We start from the raw sequence: 20479 nt of genomic DNA on the forward strand, positions 1-20479 counted from the left end.
TAATTAATAAGCCCAACATTTGTTTACAAATGGCTGTCTTGTGAAGCGATTTCACTGGCGAATTTTTGCTTTAAATAGGAAAATTCAAAGACCTCCATAGTTTGAACTCTGTCTCATAAAACTTACGACTCAGTGTCAAAAGGTAAAATTATTAATTTCGTTTTCAATCGAAATCAAATGATAAATTACGAAAATTCAGCCTTAGATTTGTCTAACCAGTGCTCTCCTACAGGCTACAACGTAAGAAGCTGGAATTGCGTTCCTTCATAACCAACCTTAGGATGGCACCAAGTCAGAAAATTGCTTGCCAGACAACCTCTAGCACTGCTGGAGTAACCAGTGCTCAAAGTGTTATTAAATATTATTTTGACAAAAAGTGAAACTAATATGATAATAGGACTTGCCTATGAAGGACAGGGCTACAATTTTACTCAAATGACTTAGTTGATAATGCACCATGGTTATGTTATATTGCTTATCTCTTGACCAACAGAGACTTCTCATAACAGTACAACACACACTGTGTGTCTGCATTAAAAGTTTAAACAATCACAATCAATCCCATTTGGGATTCAGTGTCTGGCGCTATTTTCTGATTTGCGCGCACAAATCAGAAAATAGCTCCGGACACTGAAGCCCAAAAGGGATTAAATCACAATCACTTCCTAACTGAATATGTCATTTCTAGAAATCGTTACTTTGAACAGAATGATTTTGAGCCATTAATGTTTTACTTTTAGAGCGTCTAAATAGGATGTGTTTGATGCACTGTCTCTAATATGATTCTAGTCTTTATTATACATTATACAATACAAAAGCTTTATTTAACATCCATATATAAAACAATACAACATAAGCTCCTAGGAGCTTTTAATATTGACATACAAGGCAATATGCACTATAAATAAATACAATACATGGCATCTTCTTTAGTCCTTTTCATGCAGACATACATACATCATCAGTCAAGATACATGTATAAGGCAAATAGCAAATGCAAATAAGATTAAAATGGAAGAGCAGCACTATAAATAGTCAACAACGTAAAAGCATATGAAGCAGTTCTGTAATGAATAGCAAGTAGAACAATGACATGATCTACCATTCCATGAGTTTAAAAGATTCTTAAATTGAGTAAAAGAGGACTCTCTATGAAAATGGTCTGGCAAGTCATTTCAGGTTTTTGCAGCAAAAGGAAGGAAATTTAACCCATACATGTACCTTGATGTTCTGACGTTGGGTAGTTTTGCTGTGTTCTAATTTCTGAAATCATATTTATTTTCCTTTATCCCAATTAGGTCATGTAGATATAGTGTGCTCTGTCTATTTATTATCTTGAAAGTTTCAGCTGCAACATTTCTAATTCTTCTTACTTTCAGTGATGGCATTTTCGATTTTAACAAAAGCTCCCTATAAGTGCTAGTATAGTTGTTATAGATGAACTTAAAGGCCCTTTCTTGATTTTTTACCATTTTATTAGTATTAACCTCACTACAAAAGTACCAAGTGACAGGACAATAATTAAAGTTGGACAAAATAAAAGAGTTCAGGGTTCAGCTTCGCCAATGTTGCAAATTGCGATTTTTTATTTTATCTGCAACAAGTTGGCGATTTTCTTGGTTTTGTATATTAAAATTGAGAGGAAGTTTATCAGCAATGGATATTTTCTCTAATTAAACAATTGTGTTGACACCTGGTCAGAGTTAATTGACCATGACCAATTTACGACTGAAGGCAATTAAAGGTAATTAGAACAGATGACTTATTGTGTATGTTTAATGTATATGATCTAGTGCTTAATATCGTAGAGACTGGTTGAATGAATGTGTTTAAACTGATATTGTTACTTTCTTATGTCTTATGACTTATGTATATCAAGAACTACTGATTCATTAATATACATTATGTATATATTCAAAATTTACTTGTTTCTTTTTTATTATATTTATGCAACAAAATGGAAATTCACTGACAAAATATATCATTTACCTGTCATTAATTACAAAATCAATTAACACCTAATCAAACATTGTTTATACAGTATAATCCTTTATCTACACTATTTTCCACCTATTCCCACATGAAAATTTACCTTTTTATTACCTATTTTATAAAAAGTGGGAATAGGTGGAATGAACCGACCACAATAGGTGACAATCAAATGTAAATGTATTATTGTGTCAATCAAAACTCTCATCATCTGGTCAAAGGTAAACACAATTATGGCCATGTGCACGTGGTTACATACAAGCTTCACAGCCCAGTTTAATCATGTGATACATTCAGAAACAGACTTACCAAATAACAGAATAAATTAAATCCAATTAACAATGATTATCCCATTAGGAAGTGTCTAAATACTTCGAAATGAAAGATTTAATAAAAGAAAATGAATGACATATGTTTACACTTTTGCCAAGTGACTTTTTTGGCAGGAAAATTGGTAAACAAATAGAATGAGGATTCCCAAAATCTAATTAAGGAAATGCTATTCAGATATCAAGATAATTGAACAGGGACACAATTAATGGTCCATGGTACAAAATGTAGTTTGCTAGAAATTTTATTACTTGAAAAAAAAGTTAAAAAAAAATCAAATAATATTGTAAGATAAATAGGACTATAAAGGACAAAGGTGGTCATGTTTTAAAATCAGGGACTATATGAGAATAGTAATATATATACTGTCCTTGATAGAAATAAAATACCTGTTTCTGGAGTGGTACTTTATTATTTTATGCATATGAAAGTGACAGACTAGAGCTAAAAACCTGTTTTATACATGCATCAAGAGTGAATCTTGGGTACATGTATGTCATGAATGGAGTGGTTATTTTGATGAAATGACAAAGATAATTCATCAATGGACTTAATACTCTCATATTTTAAAAAAAGAATCTTTTTTTTTTTGGGCATCATTTGGCTCTAATTTCTGAAAATTGGCCACAAAAAATTGCAGCTGGCGATTTTTCTGGTGACAGAATTTGGAAGCCAATGCAACCCCTGGAGTTGTAAATGGTTAAACTTCCCAGTTTATTTAAGTGTTTCTTTATCCTTTTTAGAACATATAACTGTTTAGAGGCCTTTTTGCAAATGTTGGCTCTATGAGTATCAAATTTTAACTGGTAATCTATTGTTATGCCCAAAAGTTTAACTTTATCTTCACATTTTATAATATTATCACCAAGATGGAAAGAAATATTTTTATCATAAGTTTTTTGGCCAATGGCAAGAGCATGAAATTTATTGGGGATTTGCTTTCATGTGATTCACTTCAAACCAATCTACATGTATCAGTTTTATGCTATCTGACTCCAATTTTGTTTTGACTTCATTGAGATTGTATCCACAATAAGAAAGAGTATTGTTATCAGCTTAGTTCTAGGGAGAAGAATCCTGAATGAAATAGAAAACATCATTTAGAAAGATATTTAATAATACTGGTCCCAGAATTAAACCTTGTGGATCCTAGTTTGACACACTGCTTCCTGTTTGTCAGATAATCTTGGAGAAGATTAAGAGCTGCAACTGAAACACCATATGATTTTATTTTATTTAGCAGAAGATTATGTGGAAGGCAATCAAATGCTTTGCTTAAATCCATCAAAATTTGAGTTATAAATTTAATATCATCCAAAGCTTTTTTTCCAGTCTTCCATTATTTTCAATAATGGGGTTTGACAATCATAGCCAGCCTGAAAAGCTGAAAAATAAGGATGGAAAATATGGTTGAAAAATTCATTCAATTGCACATCTATTGCCTTTTCAAAAACTTGGAAGTAAGAAATACTTAAAGGTGTATAATTAAGTAGACTTATCTAGAGTATTATTTTTCTAATAGAGCTTCAATATATTTGTACTCAAATAACATTTGACTTTTTTGATAATTCATGGCTGGGCTGTTATATCATTGATGTCTTGACCAAAAGGAATATGTAAGCTTCCTGTTGCCCACTACTGACCTTTGACAATCATGCTGACTTGAAGCTTAAAGACAGAAAACCACAGTAATATTCAAAAGGTTTTTCATGAAGGAATGCACACTTAAGGGAGTGTACTAACTAACAAGTGATCATCTTGTAATGGTCTTGTGCTGGGGGATTTTATTGTTGTGGTATATTATGCTTGATAAGTCTTTGGATGCAGGAGTTTTTAGCCTCCTGCATTGGACACACATCCCTTGCAGAAGGAAGGGTTCTAATGAGGATTATCAGGTACAAGATGTATGCTGTTGGTCTTTTATAATTTTTCAATAAATACATTAAGTATACAAACACTGACTGTGTAAAATTCTGATATTCAATTGTAGAATTGAAACAAAAGATGAAGAAATCATTTTGCTTTCTCATGTATGTGAGCATTGAGAGTAATAGAGTAAGAGCTAAAGGCTCTGAGGTTTATTCGTTTTTTAATTAACTGTTCTTTTATCAGTACTCATATATTTTACATTTTAGAACCAAGGAAGTAGCAATGGGTGAATTGTTATCTAACAAAAGTGATGTCATTAAGGAAGTGTTCACCCAGTATGATCACCATAATAGTGGTGAACTGTACCCTGTCCAAGTACAGATGTTGTATGGGGACCTTAGAATGGGCAGTGTTAGTTTACCACAGGTAGGAAACGTAACTAAAGACAAGTATGGTTAAGAGAGATGTTTTAGTTACTTTGTGTACATATATATTTGAAACTATTAAAATAATGTTACAAGCATTACCAAGTGTACCTTGTATTATACATGTAGTAATTAGTTGCTAAATACATGCTACATAAGGGAGCTTAATTGTAGAAAAGTCCAAAAAATGATAAAATGAAAATTAATAGCTGATATGCATGAACTATAGTCTCCCATAAAAATTATACAAGAATGTGAAAAAGGGGTTGCCAACATGTTTCTGGCTTTATCTGTATCAATGATCCATACTAAAAATAATGAAAAATTTAGAGATAACATATACAGCTGAGGGAAACTTTGTTTTAATTTGAAGTACATACGACTTGTACATGTGGTCATTCCTTTACACTAGTATTGCATATAACAAGGTCACACTTGTACTTAAGCTATTTTAGATAGTTCTTCAAGATTGTTTAAATGTATTTTTTTTTTTATTATTATTTTATTTACTATGTATTCATCTAATTCAGAAGTAGTGTTACATTGTATTTATTTACAGGTAATAGCATCAATGAAATATGTGTGTGCTACAGGTAACTGTGTCCCATCAGAACTATATGATCTACTGCAGGAGTTAGATAGGAGGTATTTTCTACTGAATGATTTACGATGGGAATTTTCTTTGTTAGACCGCAACCAAACAGACTGCATCACAGAGGAAGAAGCTAGGTACAATTAACATACAATGCCAATATTTCTTCAGTCAGGTTCTCCATTGAAAAAAATCTTTCATGACTTCAAAACTAATCTTTTTTTTTAATTTGACATATGATGGTAATATTTCAGTGGTCTTACAATACAAATTACTTAATATCATTATCTGTTTTGTTTACATAACTTTATAGAAGCTGGCACATAAATGACAGGCATTTTTAAATCATTACATAATTCTAATTCCTGAAAACAATAAGAACCTAATTTGACAGATGGATGGTACAAGCAGTTCATGGAAAATACTTTTCTAAAAAGAAATGGGAGTATTTCATCATGCACCGACCAGCCCCAGGAAGTGGGGTGTCATTCCCAGAAATAGAAGTGATTTTGTGTGATATACCTAATCGTCTTGCACTGTTGGATGAAATGAATGAAGCTGAAAAGGAGAAAGAAGGTTTGGAGCTTTGTTAACATACTATTTGTAAAATTTGTTTGAATCTTTTTTTTAGAGTGATTTATTTCTCAAGTAATAAGATTAAATGGAGAGCAAATAACATATTTATCTGAAAACTTATTATTCTATTTATAGAATAGGCTTGGGACGCATAAAAAAGGTGATCATATTTCACTTAATAACATCATTATTTTTAGAAGAAGAAGAAAATTGACGATGAAAGTAATAACCTTTCCAACATGTAAATGGTTTGTTCATTTGTAAACTTGTGTCTACACTTATATCATTTCCTTTTTTAAAAGCTAAAAGAAGAAGACAGAAACTTGCTGAAGAGGAAATTGAGAGGGAGAAAGAAAGACTGAGAAGAGAGAGAGAAGAACTCCACAAAAGGAAAGATGAGGTAAAATAATATCCTTCTTTTGCAATAAAATATACAAGATAAATGATGCAAAAGAATTACAATATATGAAAGACAAAAAAAAAAAAAAAAAACAAGTTGTTTAGTGTTTTAAACATATAATTACACTTTATGATTTCCATTTTTTTTTATATCCTCACGCAAGTAGTGGATTGTATGATGGAATTATGTTGGGTGCTGTCGAATATTAACTTCCCGTTTCGTTGAACTTTGCCATTTTTCATTATTGTGGAAGGATGTGGAAATTTTTTGTCACAAAGATCTTGGCTCCCAATGGATGGATTGTTTTCAAATTAAGTGTATGGCTTCATTTTGATAGGGGCATATGTTGTTAATGATTTTAGTTTTAACTTCCCATACAAGTGGGGTTATGTGCAACTTCTTATTGCTATTGATGTAAATTGTATAAAGTATTGGTAAATATAATAATAGCACATTTGGTATTTCAATAATGTTATAATTGTTTCTGTGCAGGAAAATAGACGATTAGAAGATGAAAGAATTAGAAAACTTCAAGAGGATGAAGGTATGTCATGTAAAGTTAAATGTTTTTCTTTTATTATCTTTTTTTTTTAGGTAACAACAAATACATACATTTTCCAAGGTACCTATACATTTGTGCATGTACTGTGAAAGTATCATTGTTCATGGGGTACCAATTTTTTGTTTTTTTTTGTCACCTGGGAAAACCACAACAGTTAGTTCCAAACAAAAAGGAAATTAGTCATTCATTTGTATGATGTTGTCAAATCCTCGAATTCAAGAATCTTGAAACTGGTGTTTTTTCCCTAAACCACAAAAGTTTGTACCCATAAATAAAAAGTATTTTCATAGCATGTAGATTAATCTAGAAAAAAAATTAATTCATTCTCTGTTTGAGTGATATTTGTTTTGTTGGGCATTAGGCATTTATGATAACTCTATGTTTATCAATCTGTACATACATGTACACATGTCCAGATATCGTTTCTAAGTTTTATGGAATAGTTAAAGTTTTGATATGTTGATGAAACCTAAATGAAATTTTGCAGTATGATTATGATGTTTTTGTGTTATGTCCTTTTGTCTTTTCATATTATTATTCCATTCTATTCCTTTGGCTTAGAGGAGTACATGGTTTAATATGTTATAAAAGGTTTATAAAGACAATGATGCTCTTTGAATAAATGATAAAGATTGAAAAGTTTTAAAGACAGTAATTTGTGTCCATCTGCATAAGCAAAGTAATTTTTTTCTGTTTTTGTTTTTGAAAATAAAATGTGTTTTTGTTTAAATAAAATGTCCTGATTTACTCTTGAAGCAGTTTAAAAAACAATGTAAATTTAAAAATATTCTGTAATTTATATGAAAAAAAGAAAAATCACAGAAATTATCCAGAATTAATGAAATGGATGAGGATATTGAGGATATTGATGCTGAGGTAATTGAACTACCACAGAGTCCTAAAGCTGATGATGATTATACAATTGACTTAGTGGCTGATGATAATAAGCTACATTTCAAACCTGATGAGAAAGGTTTGCCAATGCTTTGGAATGTGAACTCACTTTGCAAGAATGCATTTGAATTATCATATATATATATATAGCACACAGATCTGTAATACACAAGTAATGGGTTTAGGTTGTATCATTTTATTGCCACTCATTACATTTTATAAGGTGAAAACACCATATGCCCTTTTATGTGTTATGTCAGCTTGTATAGAAAAGTTTATGGATAGTTTTTAGAGCTGTCTGTTTTGTAGCATGAGCGTTTTTGTGTGATTGAATGCATTGATTTATTGATTGATTCTATGCATGTTTTGTTTGAAGATCACTTGAGACAGCAGGCTAAAGGTGTAAATACTGTATCCAGAATAGTGATAAGCTACATATTGCAAGAATATTAGATATATTATATCTCGCATGATACATTTAATGGAAACCCATGTATCTTCTTTTCTCTTCATCCAAATATATTATGTAATATCAGACCCAACCATTCTGCCACTGAAAATTTTAGAAATGTAGGGTTAATTGTATTAATTCCCATTATTGTGTAGACTGAAGTCACAGACTATTTCAATTTTGACAATCAATCAATTTTGAACATTTTCTAACATTATACAGGAGTTGGTAAAAACAACATTAAGTCTGATTCTTGAAACATTTTAAGCATCTTCTTCTTCTACTCTGAAGTTTTCCTTCTTTCTCCCGAACCCTATTTTTGTAATCTTTTCTATCACTGTAATCCCTAGTTATATTTATCGAAAAATGATGATAATGACCTTTAGATTGGAACACAATCATTACAACTGAATCATTTGTTGTTTATCAGAACTTCAAAATACTTCAAAGGACACAGAAACTGATATAGGTTTGGTATTGCTGCACTGGTGTTGATGGTTGTAAAGCTGTGTGTTCATTACAGTGATTGGGAGAAGAATTTTGAGAATGGGGCATTTTTGATGATCTTCAGACTTTCAATGGGCTATTCTTTAATATTCTTTTTAAAAACATTTGATTTTAATGGAATATTTTCACCTGGAATATGATAAATTGCACATGGTTCCCTTTAATCCCAATCACTGTTATAAAAGCATTGCTGCATGTTTTCAGAATACACTTAATGTGCTTGTTCTGTGTATGATTCACATGACTGTTTGATGAGTGTACATTGAAATTTTTGTAACTTCATCATTGTGTAGTCAATTTATTCAAACAAATGGAAATGTGAAAATAAATTTAAAGTTAAGGATTTTTTTCACTTTTTTTTAACTTTTTAAAAAATGTAAACATAACTATATTTTATGGTTTTTGGAAAATTATGAAATTTAAGGTAAGAAAAAAATCTTTTCAATTGTTCTGTAACACCTCCTGAAACATTCAACATTCTAATTAGCATGTAAATTGTGAGAATAGTGTTCATATGGTGCAACTCATTTGTGGGCATTGTATTTATGTATGGTGGGAACAAGGGCCAAAAAAGTGAAAAGTGTTAAATGTAATATTTTCATTTAAATTTGTAGCTGAAAATGTATAATGCTTTTTATCAAGTCGTTATTTGTTACATGTGTAGGAAGTTAGGAAAGTCTATTAGCTTTAATCCACACAAACTGATTAAATTTTACTTTAAAGACTGCAAGATAACCATTTTTTATATGACAGCAAAAAATTGGTGGTCGTATATTGGTATGGTGCTTTCGTTCCTGTTATAAACATTTCTTTTCATGTGATAACTTAAGTTGTTGTTTAGGGATTGTTATGAAATTTTGGAATGATTTTACTAACACTGAAGGTAGCTTCCTATTTAATTAGGAGTTTGTGGCTCCTACCATTTTAAAATAAGGGGCCAAAAAGAGTAAAAATATTTGTTTTATCAAACCCCATGAAGAAAACCATTGTATCAGCAGAGTTGATGCATATTGTTTTCGAGTTATATGGGGTCAAAGGGGCCACACCCCAAAAAATCATCTTTTTTATTTTTGGTCCTATTTCAAATTTTTTTTATTGGATTCCTTATAAAAATCCCTGCCTGCATTTTTTTTTAATCAGATTTCAGATATCTCTTATTGTTTTCAAGTTATTAGGGGTCAATGGGACCATACCCCAAAAAATAGCTTTTTAATTTTTGGTCTGATTTTGAAATTTTTTATTTGATTTTCAAATTTTGTACAATATATTGTCCAAACCAGTGGTTGTGTCCATAATGAATTGAAAGTACTTATGCTTAAGTGTGTCAAAACTAATATTGTGTCCATACTTGCCCCAAGTGTTCAGGGTTTGACCACTGTGGTCATATCAAGCTACACTCTTAGAGTCTTTTTATTATGTATATTAAAGAAAATTTAAAGAAATGGAAAATGTCCTATTTACCTACTTTAAATGGTTGTCAAATGTGTTATGCCTACTTGACAAATGATTGATGAACATGATGAATTTCAATTATTTCTGTTTTTTTCTTAGAGACTGGTGACCTAATGGAATGCTTTTATTTTAACGGAATGTATTGAAATAATTTTCTTATACTTTGTATTGAATTTATTTTCTCGTGTATTTATAGAGAGAAGGTTGAGAGAAGAGAAGGAAAGAGAAGATGAGGTAGAGTAGATTTTCTTCAGTACAATACATTTGCACTCCAAATAATTTTATTCCCTAAAGGAGAACTTGATCAATATAGATTCAGCCATATGAAATTTGTTTGATTTCTTAAGGAGGTAGACCTAGGGTAAGAGACATAACTCTTGCAAATCATAGGAATGTTTGTATTCAGCATATTATATCAATCTCATGTAAACATCAAAGTAACTAGGATTGATTTCATTCTGTTTCAAATGAAAGCTTGATAGGCTTTGGTGAAATTGAATATGATATATACATATCACTGATTTCAACAGTTATGTCCCTTACCCTAGGTCTACCTCCTTATAGAGAGATCATTAGAGGAATGTATAAAAATGTGAGTTTACCAGAGCAAAGTTAGTGATATTAACCTGTATTATGCATGTAATAAATATGTAGGAATTCAATACTGATATACACTGAACAGATGAATTAATAGAACTTCATGTTTAATAAATACAAACTGTTTTAATACTTACTCATAGGAGCTGAGAAGATTGAAAGAATTGGAAGAAAAACAGAGACAAGAAAGAGAAAGAAGACAGAAGGAAGAAGAAGAATTGTACAAAGATGTAGAGAAGTTAGCAAAGGTTTGTCTTTTACTTCTAGTGTAACATATATAGTTCACAACTTAGTTGTCGAACTATAGTCATCAAATTAAGCTGTTAACTTAAATAGCACATTTGTACCATTGTAGAGTTACTATGTATAAAATATAGCAGTGATGTACATGTTATACCCCATTCAATGAGTAGGTGGTATACTGGAATTACCTTGTGGGTGGAGGGTTTTGTGTGGCTTTATATAGATGGGGCATATCTTTATGCTATTTTTGACTCCACGACAATTAGTGCAACTTCAAGTTTTAAATGATTAGGATTATTTATTGCCAGTTGTTAACATCGCATCTCCTTGGAGAATATCTAATCTTGAGATTAAAGTATGAACCACTTTGTCATATGTTGATAGTTTTTATTTTGATAGGATAAATAGTCTTCCTAGTTATGGTTAATTGAGTAGAATGTACTGAATATTACATGTCGAAATTTGTAACTCATGCCATATCAACCCCTATGTTAACCCTAGAACTACCAGTCCGAGGCATAATGTAGGTTGAGGGTTGTCCCAGCATGTGATACAGATATTGACATGTCGACTTCATTATATCATATATTTCAAGTATGTTCATAGTAGGGTATATAGGCCTAAGTTTTAATATAGGGTATTTGATATAGATGTAAGGGTGTGGTTTAGGATATGCAGTATAGGGTAGATGATGTAGGGTTTAAACAATCACTTATAATGATGCATATACAAAAACATATATTTTTATGTAAATATAGGATTACATTTATCCTTACTGTAGCGAACTATCAATGAAGATTGTAATGTTGTTTTATTCTTAAACAGGAAGCTAAAGAACAAGAGAAAAATGCCAAGAATGAAGATGATAAGAGAAGTATGTTATCATACACACACTGCAGGCAGTATACTGAATATCTTTGTAACCAGTATACCACCCTTCTATTGATAAACATTTTGTCTCTTTGGCATCCTTGTTTGCTATAAGTGTATTAATTACATCTTCATTAACCTTGGAAAGCCATTGTAACTGTTGTCTGGTGTTTTTGTTTTGGGCGGGAATTAGAAAATGTACAGTAATACCGCACTGCGTGACGGTAAGAACAAGATACATTTCCGGTCGGAGTGGGTGGTATACTTGAAGGAAGGGTGGTATACTCAAAGGATGGGTGGTATATTGGAATACCACTTATCCTTTTATCCTATCAATATTTTAGAATTTAATATGAAGTATAATATAATATGTTGATACATATTGGCAGTTGCCACTAGTCAGGAAATAACATTTTCTGTCAAAACTGTATACAGAGCAACTTGTCTCTACTCCTTAACCTTGTTTTAAATATGATATTAGATAAGTAGTATTTGTTCTACAGCGATAAAGAATTATTGTGAGTCTTCATTCTTACTGATAATTTTCTCAGAATAGACAAGTTTTATTTAGAGTTGGCTTATAATACACACTGTGAGGTTTTGGCTGACTGTGTTGTAGAACAGGAATTATGACTAGAAACTAAAGTCACAAGTGCTTTTGTCCATACCAACAAATGTCAAATGAATGGAATGAAATTAAATTCAAATATACCTTATAACTAGATATCATTGTGATGAAATCAATCTTTTTGCCTCCATAAATAACTTCTATTATAAAATTTGTAAAGATTAACAAATGTTAACTTATAAATGCTAAATATTATAATCCTATTATGATTGATCACAAAGGTTTTTGTGTTTTGACATTTGCTTAAGATACATTTAGCTAAAAACCAATAAAATCTAAGATAAAATAAGATTTTTTATATTTCATGGCCAATGAATCTAATTAGGAGTTGTCTTACAACTTGACCCTTGATGATGTTTGCAGGCCTTGTATATACGGATCATTTCATCAACTGAAAGCTTCTATTTGTAAAGAAGTGAAAAAACTGCAAAAATCTTTCTTTTATGACCATGTCTCCAATATGGAGTTGATATACACGTTTGATCTTAAGAAGACTTTTGTAGACCTTGAAGAGGATTATTTCCTACAAGAAAGGTTTAAATCAAAATATGATCTAAAACTGCAAAAAAAAACATCACACAGCTTGCCTTTCAATGCTGTTGTCTCTTATAAGGATATGTTCTACACTTTTAACGCAATAAAGAATGTTGTAGAGCTATTCAAGCCAGAGAAAATAGTCACATTTTTCAATATCTCCTATAGTTTTAGAGATCTATGTAGAAATTGAGAACTTAAGGAGACATGACACAAAAAATTATTTTTTCAATTTTGGGTTTATTTGATTTATTACACTTAATATATATCATAAAAATGCCCCTTGTAGTCACTTACGTCATTTAATTGAAAATAAATTGATTAAAGTCGACGTTGACCCAAGCCATATGAATTTTAAATAGCCATGTGGTCATTTGACCATGCTACGGCATTGGTTCTCAATTCATAGATCGAGTGGTTGAATTGTGTGGGGCTTCTGCACTTTTTACATGATTTCTACAACTGAGAGTGAAAATTATGAAAGTTTTGGTTTGCCGACGAATATATACTTACAGTTGTATCAATTTAAACATCTTTAAGAAGAAAATGATACACAATGACCGAAATATTTAACTACTACACGTGTGAAGACTAGAATCCACAGAGAGATGACACCACTTCTTTTTGAAGATTACATGGAAATATTTCATTATGTTCTGTCGTGTTCATTTGAACTTTCCACTTAAAGTAAATCAAATTCACATTCTAAGATTTAAACTGTTTGGATCTCAATCTTCAATGAAAACATTGATTTCACCCCTTTTTACAGAACGTTACTCCTGACAAGTGTGCCAGTAGCCCGCAAGTACAGCTATAGGATAATATGACCCTGTATATTTTTTATTGGTTTTTAATGATTTTATTTGAGAACCCATAAAAATATCATGCTGATGCTTCCTCATGTTTTAAATCGTTTTTGCTAAAATGAAATATCTTAATTGACCTATAAAAAAATATTGTTTGTACCAGAAAAGCTCCCTTAACTCACCTAGGGTCGCCTATTATAAATTGTGTATTCACCCCTTTTTACAGAAAGTTACTCCTGACAAGTGTGCCAGTAGCCCGCAAGTACAGCTATAGGATAATATGACCCTGTATATTTTTTATTGGTTTTTGATAATTTTATTTGAGAACCCATAAAAATATCATGCTGATGCTTCCTCATGTTTTAAATCGTTTTTGTTAAAATGAAATATCTTAATTGACCTATAAAAAAATATTGTTTGTACCAGAAAAGCTCCCTTAACTCACCTAGGGTCGCCTATTATAAATTGTGTATTCACCCCTTTTTACAGAAAGTTACTCCTGACAAGTGTGCCAGTAGCCCGCAAGTACAGCTATAGGATAATATGACCCTGTATATTTTTTATTGGTTTTTGATAATTTTATTTGAGAACCCATAAAAATATCATGCTGATGCTTCCTCATGTTTTAAATCGTTTTTGTTAAAATGAAATATCTTAATTGACCTATAAAAAAATATTGTTCGTACCAGAAAAGCTCCCTTAACTCACCTAGGGTCGCCTAATATAAATTGTGTATTGTGTCTCCATGTAAATTGATTTATTTCAAAATTTGTAAGACAAAAGAAAGGCAATTATATTTCAATTATCAATGTCTTACACCTGCGTCGACACCTGTGTCACGAGGCACCGACCATGTAAAGATAAAAGAAGCTTTTGGCCATAATTAAATCTACCAGGCTTGTTAATTCATATAACCCAGTGGCAAAGAAAGAACGATACACAGAGTGTCACTATTTTATTTGCACCCTCCTGTTCAAGTCCTAAAAGTAGTGTGCAAAGTAGTTGTGTTTTCGCCATGCAGGGATGTATTCTTAAGGAAAATGAAAAGCTGACAGAAAACAAGAAGAACTTTAGTCTTCTTACTTTCAAAACATGATTATCAGACTCATACACAGATCATTGGACCACTCTGCATTATATATACAAGCTATTTTTGAAGAGTTATTAATTTTTTTGGGCACGTGTTTACATTTTCAATGCACCCATTGAGAACCAATGACATAGCACTTCCATATATGGCAAGTGGGTGTTACTTCCGGTTTTCATTTATGCATATTAATTAGGTCATTGTGATGACACAAAACAAATCATTCTAACTTTATTTAGTGCTAAGCTGATGAGAAAATGTTTGTTATGCTCGTATCTAAACATACTGTAGTTTTTATAAATATAAACGTTTAAAAAATGAAATTTTTGTGTCATGTCTCCTTTAACACCTATTTTATTAAAAAAAGAAATGGCCCCGTGCAGGTCCGGGTGTTAAAAGAATAGGCCTGCAGCAGCACTAAGCTTATCGTAAAAGGCGACTAAATAGTGCTCAGAACCCTACCCGGGGGCTAGGGTGCTCTGCCCACAGAGCAACTGGGATGTGTGCCCCAGGTGGTGGAATGGGGTACCCCTGGCGTGTTACATGCTGGGGTTGTCAGGCTATAATACGGAAAACCTGACTGCAAACCATAGTGGTGCACTGTGTTGGGAAAGATGCCACGTTCCTCGCATGTTAAAGAACCCTACTGTGGTATTCCCCCGGAGTAGGAACCATAGGGCTTCGCCACAGGAGGCCAAATTGCCCGACCCTACCCACCTCTCCCTATTTCCAGTGGCAATCAAAATTTGTCGACCCCATTGTCCTTGTATCCCATCCCTTTTTCATTTCATCATCATTTCACGGTCATTTTATCATCAGTTTCATGTTCATCGTCTGAATATAGCTGAAATATTGCTGCTCGGACATAAAACCCCAACAAACAAACAAACAAACAAACAAACAAACAAAACTAAAAAGAAATGCCATGTAGGTTATGTTTTATACTTGATAATCTACACAATTTTTAAAGTAGATACTCCATTCAAACTGGTCACCAAATTTTTAACACTCCATTGAGTAGTCATTGGAGAAGATTTATTAGAGAAAAGTTAATGATGACAACTAACAATGAGAGACAATGGACTCGAAGTGATGACAGTAGCTCACATGGACCTTCTGATTTATCATGATTGACAGGTCTCAGGTTAAAAAACAAAAATTTCAAATTTTAGGTATACAAAGAATGCTTAAACTAATATGGAATCTGGAAAACTGAGGTCAGGGATTAATGAATTTCTCCTCTTTCATGAACCTTCCTTAAAATATAGTTTTGATATCAATATATATTCTCCTGGAGTGGAATATGCCATTTGATCTTGCATATTGATTAGTCAGTTTGACAGTAGATGTGAGACCATATCCCTGTGGTAGATCCAGGGATATGAAAGCTGTGCTTTTATATAAAATTGAATTAAAATAAGTTTCCAATCATAACTGTGAAAAATCAATATCTTTTTGTATAAGAAAGTGTGATAATCTCATACAAAATGTTATCTAGATTTTCAGTCAAAAACAACATGCATATATATTGGAGAGACAGACTGATTTGTAAAGGAAATAAAAAATACTTTACTAAACTGATAAAGAAACTGATTTGAAGACTTATCAGTAGAATATGATTGTTATGTAGGATAAGGGAACATGTCTCGTATTCCCTGCCATTGTTCTATATACCCTTCACCTGCAGCTCAAGGAATTATATAGAATGCAGACAGGAAATGAAAGCCCATAGCTCCTGTTTAGATTCTGAATAACATACAATACTTATAGGAAAGATTTCTAATACATACTGTTTCATATGGACCATGTGGACTAATAACTTTTTGAAAACTTGATTACAGACCTACGACATAAGAGGTTGAGATATGATCTGAAGGTTGCTATGAAGACACGTGATAAATACAAACTACAATATACTATCAATGAGTTTAAAACAGAAAAAGTGGATGATAAAGATATGGATCTGGTCAAAGCTGAGAGGTTACTTAAGGAACTCATGGTTAGAGATGGTCAGTATTTATACTATTCTTTACAAATCTTTTCTTCATGTTAGGAAATATATGACCTACATATGTCTTTTATCAGATAGCATTGTCGATATTTTCATTATTGTTTTAAGAAATAGTTTTAAAACAATATGATTCTTCTACTAAGATCTGATACATTGATTCTTTGATGGATATTTGCAGGAACTTTAAACTAAACTATGTAAAATTTTATGAAACAATCATCCGTATAAAACAGTTAAATGAAACATGTGATTTCTGCATTAGTTTTGAAATTATCATTCTAGACCACAAAGTCAGTTTCAACAACTTTTATTTCAGATCTAAGGAAGGCCATGACACAACGAGAGATAGAGGAACTTCATAAAGCTATAGAAACAGTGAAGAAGCATGGCTTTGAGATAGAACTGTCCAAGGAATTGTTAGAGGCTAACCAGCTATTAGGTAGACTGAGGAGATTAGAACGTATAAGACATGAGATCTTAGAACTGAAGCAGGCTACAGTGGCTGAGATTAGAAGTTATCAGAGTCCTCCAAAAGTTGTACATACAGTCATGACAGCCACTTTTCTACTGCTGGGTCATAAAGAGAAGGAAACTAAGGTATTTTTGTATTTTATTTGTGAATACTATTTGTAATGTATGGATCCATTGTTATTATACCCCCACTCATTAGAGTGGTAGCTATATTGCAATCAACTTGTCCGTCCATCCTTGGGTTACACTTTTCTGTAACAGATTTCTCAGCCTCTATTGGAAGGAATGCTTAGATGTTTGATATACTGCTTTTGTATGATGATTTGTACAGGACTCCCCTTGCCAATTTTCTGGCTTATTTGCATTACTTAACCACTTAATTCGACATACATGGTTGAGTGGGAATATTGTTAGCAGGACATAGGGTACATTGTCTTGTTTCTTTTTATTCTTTTTTAAAAATATACACATTGTAGTATAAGTAAAAGTCATCAACTCTTTTAGTTCTATATGACAGCGTGATATATGTGTTCAATATATCTTTATAGGTGTGGAAGACAGTACAGGCATTGGTGGGTAAGACTGGCAAGGAAGGTTTGAAGAGACGATGCATAGAATGTAAACCAGAGAAAATAAACGTCACAGATGCCAAACGAGCAAAAACACTGATTGACAGCTTCGAGCTGGATGAGATTAGAGATGTTTCTGCAGGAGCTGCTACATTCTATGTTTGGGTGAGAACTAATAATTGATAAGATATCAGATAGAAGTCTTTTGTCTTAAGATGATACCCTGTAATATTTTGTATACTGGTTTGCTTTTACATCTACTATTGTTGATTCAACCGCAGAATTATTTTTACAGACTGTTACAAAGTCACCTGTATTCATTTGTTTAGTTAATAGTCTTCTATAGGCCCTTAGAGTTAGATTGGAAATCATCCTGGTTCAATAGACATTGGAATATAAAACTTATAAAGTTATTACCGGACACAAATGAAAAAAAAACAATATATCTTATATAGCAATGTATGTCTGTCTGCTTGCCTGTTCATTGCAAAAAAAAATGGATATGACAAAGCACAACAAATGCACAAGTAACCAAAATCCTAAATAGGAAATACTTTCAGAGATCACCAAAAGATATTCAACAAGTTCAAACACACATTTAAGTAAGCTGTGGAAGACCCAGACAACAAAACTAATAAGATTTATGGTAACAACATGATAGCAATTCCTCAAAATCAAATTAAAAAGTAATAGAACAACAAAAATACAAATGTATACTATCACTGTTTAATAATTTCTAATTTTTGTGGTAAGATTATATTCACTGGTTTCTTGAGGGTTTTTAATGCATGAATTTTATTTAAGCATCTTTTATTTGACTGAAATTTCAGATATTGTTGGTAATTCAAATTCTTGGTTTGAACATGAAAAGACCAAAGAGAGGAAACCCATACACCATGCATGATGGAACTTTTATATTTTTCATGTTTTCAATACTGGTATTTTCCTTTTTTTGCATTCCTTGATGAAGTATGCTTTTATATTTTACAGTCCCTGACAATGATAGAGGAGTTGTTGGATATAATAGCCAGGAAAGAGGAAGCTGCTAAGTAATTATTCTTAACCAGAGCAGAGTGCATGTTTCAGTAAAAATTGTTACTTACTACTACATTGTAAAGATAGACTCTAACAAAATTGTTAACCCATTTTAATTATTTTTGTTGAATTCATGGTTTAAAATCTGACCAAGAGTTCTTGAGATTGGGGTGAGAATTTAAATCTTGATAAAAACTACTGTTAAATCTTAATGTGAGAAATTGAGAATTTAAGTTTCCTAAAAAAATTTGTTTTAAATTAAAGTTAACTGAATGATATTGTTTAAAGATGATTATAAGTTTGAGAAACTGCATAATCAGAGATATTTGCAAATTACGTATAGGAAAATTTTCACTTCTGTCAACAATGACAGATTTTTTTTGTACATCATGTGAAGAATTTATATAGTTTTTTCAGGTTTAATTCAAAAAGAAAATAGTTCATTTCCTTTAAATTTTCATCTTCTGACATTGACAATCTGTCAGACTTCAGTATAATGACTAAAATTGTTTACTTAACCTAATAATGAAAGGTCTAAATAGTTAGTAAGCATTCATTTTTGTAAGGTCATTTTGCAATCATGTTTTGCTGTTGACAGCTAGTACTTTACTTTTACATATCTGTGATATACATTGGGCTGGCCCAAACAAGACTTTTATAGATTATAGATTTATTGTTGAATCTAAATAAATATTTGTTTACTTTTTGTTTGTTTTGTTTAAAGTGCACTTGCGATCTGATTTCAGACATAATTTTGATGGTTTAAGGAGGTATAGACCTAGAGTAAGGGACATAACTCTTGAAATCAGTGATATGTTTGAATCATATTCAGTTTCATTAAAGCCTGTCAAGCATTCATTTGAAATAGAATGTAATCAATCCAAGTTACTTTGATGCTTACATGAGATTGATGTTAAATGCTGAATACAAGCGGTCCAATGATTTGTAAGAGTTATGTCCCTTACCTTAGGTCTACCTCCTTAAAGAGTTATTGAATGCATAATGTAGGTACAGTACAAGTAACTTGAAGGTAATTAATGGTAAGGCTGTATTTTGTAGTGATGTGTACTGGTGTTAGTTGAAAGGAATAAAAGAGAGATATTAAGTATGACTTAAGCTGTGGTATGAAGTTGACAATTGAATACACTCTAAAAATATTTGTAATGAATATGTATTAAACTGTACAAGAAAGCTTAAAAACTTAATACAGTTTAAATAGGTTTAACTTTATCTTAATAATAAAATCAATTTACCAACTTAACCTCAGGGACAGTGAATTATATAAATTCCATTGTGGTCAATTCATTTGACTAATATTTGCCTGCATTTACTAGTATTAACTGGTATTTGCCAAAAGCATGGAAAACATGGATCAATGCTGTCATTTTGCCAACCTTGGGCATTCTGTATTCAGATTCTCAAAGATTTTTTTAAGGCAGTGGGCAGCATCACTAACTAACATCATATTAACAAATGATTAAGTTTGCTTTTTGTCTTGCCTGCTATGAATGTTGCAGAAGAAGAAGTGAAGAGTATTACTGTGAAAGTACATTAATATGTGGATACCAGTTTTCATGGGTT

General features: G+C 31.7%; 1 protein-coding gene across 3 annotated transcripts; it reads left to right on the plus strand.

Annotated features, from left to right (window-relative positions):
• The first annotated feature begins 13 nt into the window (after positions 1–13).
• Positions 14–19604, plus strand: LOC148628898 (uncharacterized). 3 transcript variants are annotated; one of them, XM_088540381.1, is made up of 14 exons: positions 14–142; positions 4455–4614; positions 5173–5342; positions 5600–5781; positions 6084–6181; positions 6674–6725; positions 7555–7716; positions 10244–10281; positions 10788–10892; positions 11713–11761; positions 16654–16821; positions 17140–17420; positions 17843–18028; positions 18854–19604. In XM_088540381.1, the coding sequence occupies exons 2-14, from the start codon at positions 4471–4473 to the stop codon at positions 18914–18916; spliced, it is 1698 nt and encodes a 565-aa protein (XP_088396507.1). In that variant the 5' UTR covers positions 14–142; positions 4455–4470; the 3' UTR covers positions 18917–19604. The 3 variants fall into 3 exon arrangements, with proteins under 3 accessions (XP_088396507.1, XP_088396514.1, XP_088396525.1); XM_088540388.1 differs by lacking the exon at positions 7555–7716 and adding an exon at positions 8519–8557; XM_088540399.1 differs by lacking the exon at positions 7555–7716.
• Positions 19605–20479: the final 875 nt, after the last annotated feature.

Source organism: Perna viridis, chromosome 1, assembly GCF_037379345.1.
Source record: "Perna viridis isolate PV_CMFRI_1.1 ecotype Kerala chromosome 1, ASM3737934v1, whole genome shotgun sequence".
NCBI lineage: Eukaryota > Metazoa > Mollusca > Bivalvia > Mytilida > Mytilidae > Perna > Perna viridis.